The sequence below is a fragment of the Eurypyga helias genome, unplaced genomic scaffold (genome assembly GCF_000690775.1).
Source record: "Eurypyga helias isolate BGI_N326 unplaced genomic scaffold, ASM69077v1 scaffold8358, whole genome shotgun sequence".
Taxonomy (NCBI): Eukaryota; Metazoa; Chordata; class Aves; order Eurypygiformes; family Eurypygidae; genus Eurypyga; species Eurypyga helias.
The window spans coordinates 35077-45813 of record NW_010264944.1 but is presented as its reverse complement, the minus strand read 5'-3'; the positions used below and the strand labels follow the sequence as shown (position 1 = coordinate 45813).

The 10737-nt window shown below is 47.5% G+C and overlaps 1 protein-coding gene across 1 annotated transcript; it reads right to left on the bottom strand.

The window, feature by feature from the left end:
• Positions 1 to 6041: 6041 nt before the first annotated feature.
• Positions 6042 to 10198, bottom strand: LOC104513257 (excitatory amino acid transporter 4-like). Its single transcript, XM_010156549.1, has 5 exons — positions 9923 to 10198; positions 8931 to 9068; positions 7929 to 8133; positions 6993 to 7035; positions 6042 to 6386 (listed from the first exon to the last, which is right to left on the bottom strand). The coding sequence occupies exons 1-5, from the start codon at positions 10134 to 10136 to the stop codon at positions 6042 to 6044; spliced, it is 945 nt and encodes a 314-aa protein (XP_010154851.1). The 5' UTR covers positions 10137 to 10198.
• Between the last annotated feature and the right edge of the window lie 539 nt (positions 10199 to 10737).

The window sequence follows — 10737 nt, the reverse complement described above, 5'->3', positions numbered from 1 at the left end:
TTTCTCCTCTTTAATGCCAGTCAGAAAGAGATGGGGGAGAAACGGGAACAGGGAAGACTGCATAGGGCAGAGTGGGGAGAATAGTGTGCATCTTGGAGAGTGGATCTTTCTCTGTCCTCCACTATGGACTTCTGTTTCAAGTCTTGGCATTTTACAGCATTAATCTGCACTCTGCTGCCCGATTTCACAGTTCTGTCTCACTCCTGAGATGCCTGTGGGTCTTGTTCTGTGTGCAAACCAGGTGGGAGAGCTGCTCTTTCTCCTCTATCACAGAATTACCAAGTTCGCAGTCCTGTGCATCTAGCTCATGCCGGGAAAGATGCTCCACAATGCCAGCCCCCAGAGAGTCCCCCAGGACGTTGGTGGTTGTTCTAAGACGGTCCCTGAAAAATTAAAGAGAAAAATGAAATACAGTTTCTTAGTAACAGCTAAGGGGATGAAGACTATTCCAAGAAACCTCTTCAATGAAACTTCTTCTACTTCTCAAGTCACTCTGATAATTGATACTTCAACATTGTCAGGAAAATGACTCCCAGTGAGCCTTGCTTGACTGACAGCCCAGAGCACATTCCTGCTTCATTGCATTCCCAGTTTCTCACTGCAGAGTTTTGGACTTGCCACCAAAGAAGGGAAACATTAGTGCGCTTCCACCTGAACAGTTGCCTTTCCAAAGGTCTGCTAAGGCCTTTCTGCAGACTCAGATGATCCTCACCACATCAGTTGCACTTGAGTTACATTTTGTTTTACAAGAAGTGCAGAAATTCCGGTGCAAACCTATGACTTAGTGCTGCTATGGAGCCAGATTTCCTCAGCATGGACAGTATGCACTAAGACTAGGCAATAGATTCTTTGTGCAAAATGACAATTTAAAACACTCTTTGCAATGAGATATTCTCCACAGCTACAAATGTATGGAAGAGCTGAAGATATCACCACCATATCCTTCAGTGGATAACAACAGATAACACTTTTGGTACCTAATTGAAACCAACCTTTCTGGGTAAATACAAGTGGTATCCTGGTGTCTTAGGAGGCAGGGCCTATGCCAGCCAAGTCTGTTCTTATGCACAGTTCACAGGAGAAGTGGGGGTGTTGGGCAAGACTGTTCCCAGCTGCTCAGCCATGGCTGGGAGCAGAACTTGGCTGCTTTGGCTAAAAACCAGCAATACAAGATACGTAAGAACAGAGGAAACACTGATAGTGTATCTCTGAATCAGGATTTTGTTGTGTTTGGGAAGGCTGAGAGTGAGGACTGTGCACAAATGCATTCTTCGATCTCATTCCTAAGAGTCCTCCTATGAAATTGCTTGTCCCAGGATTTGAAAGGGAAAGAAAGGTGAAATGGAGCAATGTAGCCGACTAGCTGTATCCATCTAAACACTCCTCAACTTTGTACAGCCCAGTCTCATCCCACTTTCCATGTTTGGTAGCGCAGAACCATCACTCTGCAGTGTGAATTTGCTCATTATTGGCACAACCTGTCCCTCTTGGTCTGGAGATAGTTTCTAGGTGCTTGATGACAAGGCTGCTTTGCAGGTGACATCTGATGCCTTGGGTCACTGAAGTACATGTTGAAGACTCCAGCATGGGCAGAGAGGGCTACTGGGCAAAGGTGTCCTGGCTACAGCTTTGTTTCAAGCTTAATGATAGAGGTTACTGAGACTGCTTATAGCAGAGACATTGGGAGTACAGACAAACTCCGAAAGCACTAGTTGGGAGCATAGAGCAGTGCATGCTGCTGAGCAGAAGACTTACAGAAACCAGTCCACAGCAATGATCAGTGTAATGTCTTCAGTAGGCAGCCCCACTGATGTCAACACTATAACCATGGTCACCAGTCCAGCCTGGGGAATACCTGCAGCTCCAATGCTGGCTGCCGTGGCAGTGATGCTGGAGGGAACAGAAAAGCACAGCTGTCAGCAGAGGGAAGAAAAGACCTAGTCACATTTGCAAAAATGTCAGGAAGTAGCTTAAACTCTTCATCTACGAAACATCTTGTCAGCCTTTCTACCCTGGTCACTGAGCAGGATGGTGACACATGGGGCATCATTAAAGCAGCCAGGCACCCATCCATAACAGACTGCACACTGCCACTTTAGCTAAGGGATGGCCCAGACCTGGAAACGCAATAAGGGTTCAAGTGGCGCCTCAAAGATGTGGTGCCAAAATATTATGTGCTTCTACAACTGGACGTGTAGTATACCCTTCTTTTCCATACTTCTTTTTTAAATTGTATCTTTTGAGCAAAAGAGGAACCCGACTACACCTCAGATAATCCAACAACACTGAAGCCCTTCCTCTAGTCCCATAACTCTTTCAAAAGTCACCTTATTGTGATGATCTGCCCGAAGTCAAGTTCATAGTTGTTGACTTGTGCAATGAAGATGGCTGCAAGGGCCTCATACAGAGCAGTACCATCCATGTTAATTGTAGCTCCCACAGGCAGAACAAACCTCGTGATGCGCCTATCCACACCATTGTTTTCTTCCAGGCACCTGAAGGTGATGGGCAGAGTTGCTGAGCTGAAAGGAATTTACAAAACAACATGAATGATTTTGGAAGAGGGACTAATCCTCTGCCTGGTTTATGACCCTACCCACCTGCTTTTTCACCCTGCCTTGTGAACCAGAGGCCAGAAGCTGCTAGGAGAAAGAACAGTCTAAGCAAGGCTTCCTCAGATATGGTGCATGCTGCAGTTGCACATTCAGAGGGGCTGGGACAGGGGCTGTGTAGCCCTGAGGCTGGTGATGCTGGTATAACACCAAAAGAAGGTAAAGCTGGAGGATTCAGGACCAACCCTCAAGATCAAAGCTCCTTTTCCAGCTATTAAAAAACTTGAGCCCTTTCTCACCCCCCTCAGTGCATAGGACAAGAATGACCCATGTGTGAGAATATGCCTTGCAGAGGAAGCAGGGAATTGTTTCTAAAAGAGAACATGAGCAGGAAAAATGCAGTGTGTTTCAGTGTGAGAAAGCATGGGGGAGAGACTGTTATGTGCTTGCCAGGAAATGAACACAGCAAGAAACACAGCATTTGGTAAAATAACAGCTACCTACAACCCCTTGCTTTGGCTGTGTTGCATGGCAGAGTGAGTCATTGAACATATGGGTGTTTATGCCTTTGCCCAGGCCTCCTGTGAGTTTAATGCCAGCTGCATAAGGTATGTGTGCCTGGGCGAGAGAAATAAGCACCTGTGTGCGAGTACATGTGTATGAGAGGTATGTTCCTGGGGAATAATGATGCAATTCAGTGGCATCTGATATTTGTCCTGAACTCAGCACTTCAGTGCTTCTAGCAGAGTCACCACCATGTTTGCTAAGGAGACATATGGGTCATGCACTGATAGTTAGAGATGGCCACTTGATTAGGGCTCCTCAGCAGGGCAGTGAGGAGCTTTCAACTCTCAAATGAGCTTGGCTGGACCAGTGCAAAAAGTTGCTATTGCTAGAAATTGTGAGACTGCAGTGCTGCACTGAGGGCAATGGAGTGCTGAGAAGCAGTCCCAGAGTATCCACAGCAGCCCCAACCCTACTCCCATGTAGCTATCATACCTTGATGAGGTGCCAAGGGCTGTGATGAGGGCCTGCAGAAGCCCTGCTATGAATACCCAGGGGTTTCTGTGAGTGACGATGAAGTAGAGCAGTGGCAGGATGCAGAGGGCATGAATGAGGAGTCCAACTATGACGGTGAGCGTGTACATCCCCAGCTGGCCTCCCATCACTGCTAGGTCATCCATCTCCAGGATTTTACCAGCAATTAAAAACATGATCCCAACTGGAGCATACCTGTGGCAGAAACACAAGACCGATGCTCAGAACTGGCACCCGCACTTCCACATCAGCTTTAATGCATGCTGTCTGGGCAAATTCCCAGTAAGCCAGCACACCAGTAATGCTCACTGAGCATAACCATTGGATGATACTGCTGGTTTCTTTTCCAGAAACCTGGAGAGAGCTTGGACTTGTTCACCATCTGGTCAAAACCAGCACTCGTTGCACTATCGGGGAACCCAGCACACTATTGTGTGCACAGCTTGGGCAGTGGTGGAGCTTTCCTCCTCCTTCTGGGTTCCCTCCCTTTTTCTGCAACACTCCTTGCAGAATTGATAGGGGAGATTATGTAGAGGAGTCTTCAGAGTCCCTTCCTTTCCTAACAGAGCTTGGACTAAGAGTATTATTTTTACTGGGAGGCACAGGGAAGTACAGGAGAAACGGGAAATAGGGGAGCAAAAGCAACAGTATCCTATAGGCTCCGGGATATCAGCCTTAATACCTTCAAATGTTCATATTTAGAGAATAGGAACATATAGGGAATGCATGTCTGATGTAGCAAGGGCTGGGAACACCAACACTTGTGAAAGCAGCCATGGCTTATATAAAAACCCATTCTGAGGTACATTGCCATCCTTTCCATTCCTTATGCTTTTTCCCCCCCTCCATAACTATGAATCTCATGAGCAGCAGTGAGGCTCCACAGAAAGGAAGCCATAACACAGACATGGAGAATATCATGGGTACTAAACTAAACATGGACAAATAGCTGGACCAAAGAAAATCCCAGCTCCATGGCCACACGTCTCAGGGCTTGGCCTCTACAGCTCAAGAGCTCACATGCAATTCATGCACAAGGCTCAGAGGTCCACATGCCGAACTCCAACTTAGTCTGGGAGGTTTGGAAAAGTTTCAGGAAAGGATTTCACAAGTATTTCATTTCCTCTGACCTTCCTCTTAGAAGACATTCTTGGCTGCAGGACCAGATGTCCCCAGGAAAAAGAAGCTCCTGGAGATGCTCTGCAGACTGTGGCTCAGGAAGGAGTGCTGTGCTGCAGCTGACAGTCCTGCCTCCTACACCAGCAGGATCTTATGTCAGGAGGTCTCTGCAGACACTACCTACTGTATGTGCACAGGCAGTTTCCTGAGTGTAACCGATGTGCTCTACACCAACATCCTGCCTTCCTTCACTATAAGGGCAAGCTGAAGGATGGGGTGTTGAAAGCACCTTGAAATTGTACCTGTGAGTAGTGTGCAGGACTACTTGTTGCACTGTGTTCATGCTCTTCCTTCTGTGACCTTGGGCAACTCATCTCTTGTTAGGAAAGCAAGGCCCCAAGTTCTGGCTCATTTGTGGAGGAAAAGATCCCAGAGGGACTGGGGGTCCCCAGTTCTCTGTTAGGAGCTCAGGGTTGTTCCGCCCCTTTGCGTCTTTCTGTGTAGGGCCTCTCCCCCTGTTCCACGGATGTTGCTCTGAGATAGAAGACAGTGACTAGAAGAACAGCGAATGGAAGCTGGAGTGATCTAAAATGGGAGAGGGTGTGGGGATGATCCCTGTCAGACATTTCCATGTATTCTGCCAGCTCCAGCATCAATCCTGTCTCACGGTACCTACCACAAACACTTATGTAGATCTTGAGCCCTAGATGGGTAAAGAGCTTAAAACAACAAGATTTGGAAAAATGCGACCTTCTAAAGAAGACTTGTCTCAGCAATGCCTTGCTTATCTGGACCATGTAGCGCACACAGCCTTATTCAGAAAGCAACAAGCAGGTGAGCTCTAGAGGAGTTGGGGTCTGGGAGACCTCAGATTGAAAGGCAATAACTTGGAGTTGACCTTGTCAACTCAGCTCAGCTCTCAGAGCTAATGCTCTCAGAGGTGCCACTCTGAGTAGCAGGAAAGTGGCAATAGGTTATCGTGACTTGTAGCTAAGTCAGATTCCTGGAACATAGCTGGAAGGTAAGGTTTTGGTGGGAAAGCCTCACACCCTACCCCTGTTGGTAAAGCTAAGAGATCTTCCATTCCAGCTCTCTGATCTTCCAAGGATGTTTCCAGCAGCCTCAAGGAAAGCAAGTCCTGGTGTACCTGATATTTCTAAGGTAAAAACAAAAAACAGGAAATGAAATGTGAACAAATTTTTTCTGATGGAGCCAAAAGAGAGCTGTGCCCATCTACTTTTCCTGTGCATGTCATCCTTAAAGCTACCCCACTTCTCATCAGGTCAGTGGAAACTGCACCTGCAGACCTCCTGCTCCAACCGGCCGTGCTCCTCACCAGATGATAATGGCCACCAGCCTCATGATGGCTTCGTTGAGGCAGTTAAAGAACTCCCGCAGGGCCCGTCCCTTCTGCTTCATGCTGCCGATCACCAAACCGAAGCACATGGAGAACACTACCAGCCCCAGTGCGTTCACCCCATTGGCTGAGCCCGGGATGGGAATGACTTCTTCAAAGGTCAGCACCTCGGAGACGGTCCCCAGGGCATGAGTGATGTTCTCCAGGATGCCGGTGAAGTTCTCAGGCACAGGGATCTGTGTGGTTGTCACACCTGCTGTGATATTGCTGCTGTGGAGGACGGTTCTGGTGAAGACCCTGGTGCTGTACTGCGTCTTGTACTGGAAAGACACAGATCATCAGATGCAGTCTCAGGCCCTGGTTCAGGAGCTCAAGATAACATGCTGGGCTCTTTCTAAAGAAAGGAGAGTACTGCAAGTTCACTGCTGACTCGTGTGGGAACCTTGCCTTCACTGCCCTCAAGCTTCCTAGCTTAGTAGTCTCATCAAAAATTTCATAGAGCTGAAGGTCAAAAGATACCATTGGAGCATCTTGTATCGCTAGGAACAAAATATTCTGGTTTCTCTGGTAACTCTTTATACTACTTCCGAGGGCATTAGCATTACAGAAAAACCAAATCCTTGTAGAATCTGCTCCAATTTCACTGCCAGTCCAAGCCTGCTACCAGAGATGACACAAACCATTCCTGACTCTGAATGTTGAATGAGATGGAGGTTGAAGCCCCCATTTACAGACAGTTTGAAAAGCGTGCGTGTGGGATGCTATAATACACTAATGATTACAATGCCTCCTGGAGCAGTCAGGCCTGTGGACTTATGAAGGCAGTATAAAGCAATTGCTATGCCATACCTCATAGTAGGTTGGACCATGGTCTAGGTAGGACAGAGGGTGCAAAGGGAAGTGATAGGCCAGGTGGGATTTCATACCTGTTTGAAGCAGGCTTCTACAAGGTTGGGCGGGAACATATTCCTGCAGTGGATAAAACAATTAAAGCGTTATTGTCCTGTTCGACTAGCAAGAAAACGTAGGCTTCCTGGCCAACACTTCTGTCCTGGATCAGTGTCTCCGGTCACAATCCTCACAATGCCAACTCAGGCTACAGGTTAGATGGACCCTTTCTGTCTGACTGACAGAATATGCTGATATATGGTGGTAATATGCTGATCTGGACACAGGCACCATCCTGCATATTTTTAGAGTCCCACTACATCTTTTCAGACTCTAGAAGGTTGTATTTCAGGTATGTGGAAAGAGACTACACGCATACAGCACTGGGGTATGGGTCCATTGTAGAAGCGTTATCAAACCCAACTGAACCTTGAAACAATACCATATTACAATATTTAATATAATGCCTTGCTCTCAGCTTCATCTCTACAGCTGTCATTTGAGCTGTCTGTTATCTTGTACCTTGGAAACATAGCTTCATACCACTTGAGATGGTACAGCTCTGCAATTCACTATGTAAGGTCACAGCAAGGAAGGGAGAGACAATGTCTCAGGAACCACTTCCTTGATTTCCATGTGCCAGTGAAGATGGATATTTGGAGTAGCTTTTGCTGGGTGAATTTCTGAAGGGCATGCAGTCATTGATAGTTTTCATTACTTGTTTTGCTGAGCACACCTTGGCCTCTTGCATTAATACCTCTAACAGAAGGGCTGGACTCCACAACTCCAGCCCAAGCATTCAGTCTCTGAGTGGCAGAGCCAGTTAGTTAAACTGAGCTACCAGTAGTAGGCTGGGCAAGACTCAGCCATAATTCTCTTTTCCCAAGAGTGTATACCTCAAACTGTGGCACTTCAAAAGGGCATTCCGTGGAGGAATGTAATCTCAGTGATATGAGACCATCTTGTTCACCTACCTCACCAAGTCCATGAATGCATCTGTGGTCTGCACCTGCTCAATTCTGCCTTCTCGGTGAAGTTTGTCCTTAGATCCTTTTCCTGGGTGGATGATGATCACCATTAGGATGCCAATGAAGACTGCTATGATTGTGGTCACCATGTAGTAGACGACAGCTCGCATCCCCATCTTCCCTGAGGCTCTGCCATCCAGCGAGGCCATTCCTGGGGGGTCACACAGGGAGACAACTGAGAAGGCATATTGTCTTAGGGGGAAGGGGGAAGCCCAAGGAAGATTTAAAGTGTGCGTGGCGTATGCATGAGTCAGATGGGGAGCTGGGGTCTCTAGGAAGGAGAGCATACAAGGGGCAGACTTTGGAGTTCCAAGGTGATATGGTTATGGGAGAATGTGGCTTGTGGTTATGAAGAAGCATAGCCCTGGTGGGTCTTAGGCTGCAATATAGCAATGTCCTTCTGAAGCTCTCAGAAGTGAAATAATTCCCTCCAAGTACATTGGGCCTTTAAGTCCCTGATGATGGGATGTTTCAGCAGGTAGAATACCTTGCAGTCCCTTCTGCTGCCTTCAGCTTGGTTGGCTGGCATGCCTTCTATGAGCAGCTGGAGGAAACAAGCTGGTGAACAACTCCAGCTCTTTTGGACTGACACATATTAAACTTCCCTAGGCTGGAGGAAACCTGAAGCTGACTTGGGCAACAAACTTGTTGACATTTGAAGTTATGTAGGATGAAATCTTTGTTAGTGCTCATGTTGGGCATTGGGAACACATTGTGTCCTCCCTAGTTTTCTGAGAAAGCACAACGCCTTCTGCTTCTCTTCCGCACTACGGAGCCAACAGGGGTATGAGTGTGAATCATGTTCACTACAGCGGTAGGTTCAGACTTGTCACTGTTAGTCAAGGTAATCCAAACCTTTTTGGAGCACAAAGAGGTACTCCAGCAACAGCTAGCATCCATCTTTGCTGATTATTGCCTTGTCTGAAAGCAGCAGAAAGCAATTCTCACCTGTAATCAAGCTAGAGACAATGAGAGGAAGAACCAACATCTGGAGCATACGCATCAGCAGCTCGCCGGGGAAGGAGAAATACTTGATCTGGCGATAAGTCAGCTGGTAGGGCCGGAGGGAGAATGCCAGGATGACTCCTGTGGATCAGCAAGGGATGAGAATGGCAATGGGACAGTGTGGTCTGTCCCTCAGCCCTACAGCATGGTTTTTCTCTTTCTCATCTCCTTCCAGCTCCTACCTTCCCCAAACAAGCAAATGCTCTTTCTTTTTCTAAAAGGCTATGATCTAGTTTGTACTGTATGCTTTCTCTCTCTTCTGACATATTTCTATGCACAGGAGTCTTGTGCTAAATCACAGCTCTCCTTGTTGCTCTGTCTGCTCCTCTGGGGTCTGTTCCCAGGAAGCTCATGAACACAAAAATGCTGTGACCAGAGATAGGATCTCCCAGCCTAACCTAAGTGTGACCACACAGCTCCAAGATTTGTCCACCCACTGTTTAAAGCTGGGTTCAGCCAGTGAGTTAGGAGACATATAACCTGGATGAAAAGCTAGGGACATTCCACTATCTGCTGGGCAGATTTCGTTTACATTGTACCACAGCCCTTTGCATCAGTTCCCCCTTCTGGTACTGTTAGGCTAAAGCTGTGGAATGAATCTGAAGAACCCTTGTGCCTGTAGCTACACTCATACAAGCTTCTGAACAAACCTGGATGATTTTTTATGAGGATTAGTAGAGCTGGATCATCAAATCCTTTCAGTTATAGACTGTTCCTAAGCTGCAGACAGAAAGGATCAACAAGGACTCCCTCACACATGCCCTCTACAAGGTCTGTTGTCCTTGCACACAAAGGTACTTCTGATTTGGGCAGCATTTTGAGCTGCAGCTCATTAACTTCACCTCCCCAGCCAAATCATTATGATAAATAAAAGCTGTGTGGAAACTTTTCCTCATATTTATAAATGGTGCCCAGTGTTGTCATCAGCTCCTTACCTAGTAAGACTGCAGCAATGGTGAAGAGGACAAAGGCATTTCTCTTGAAGAAGCTTTTAACGCTGGCGGCAGTGATGCTGTGCATCCGCTTCTTGGCCCGTGCCGCCCGCTTCTGCACTGCCTGCCGGAAGCGCTGAACCCGGCTCTCGGCACTGAGCCGCTTGGCTGCGTCCTCATTGAGGAACAGGCTGTTGACGTGGCTCTGCTCGCTCATGGTCAGCACGGCTGCTCAGACTCCAAGGCACGGCTCTGCCTACGCTGGGCAGGGAGAAGCACAGGAGGGAAAGCGTAAGCTGCAGCACCTGACATCTTGCCTTCATTTTTAGGTCACTTTCCTGAGTTGATTAAGGAGCTTCTCTGCCAGTCTGCAAGGAACAGACCCCGGGGAAAGGCATCTAAAGGGCTGCCAGGGCCATGTTACAACTCCGCTGGTGTCTCTGGAAAAACTCTGGCCTCTGTAGCACCCAATGTGCACTGAGGAGTGGCTTGTGGTGGTCTGGGCAGCCAGAAAGGGCTCCACAGCCACCCAGTCTTGCTTGTAGGAGTTTCATCTCTTTGGACAGGAGTCAATTTTGATCACCTGGCAATAAAACCAGTTCCTGTGCATAAACTGTTCCAAACAAGACCAAGCAGGAAACAGCATTTCTGACAGCCCTCCTAGATGGACAGGTACAAACAGCTTTTCCATCACAGTGAGGGGCACTGGCTGTTTATGCAGAAAGGAACATCCCCTTTGCCTTCTGTGGAGCCTGAGGATAATGCTTTACTGAATTTCCTTTGAAGCACAACAGGACTTTCAAGTAGTATCTCTTGTC

Excerpts from the sequence above, each read along its gene's own strand:
- LOC104513257 (XM_010156549.1), bottom strand. The coding sequence starts at position 10,136 with ATGAGCGAGCAGAGCCACGTCAACAGCCTGTTCCTCAATGAGGACGCA. Across the intron at positions 8,134-8,930 it reads TGTCTCTAGCTTGATTACAG|GAATGGCCTCGCTGGATGGC; the intron begins GTGAGAATTGCT and ends GTGACCCCCCAG. Across the intron at positions 7,036-7,928 it reads GCATTCATGGACTTGGTGAG|GAATATGTTCCCGCCCAACC; the intron begins GTAGGTGAACAA and ends TATCCACTGCAG.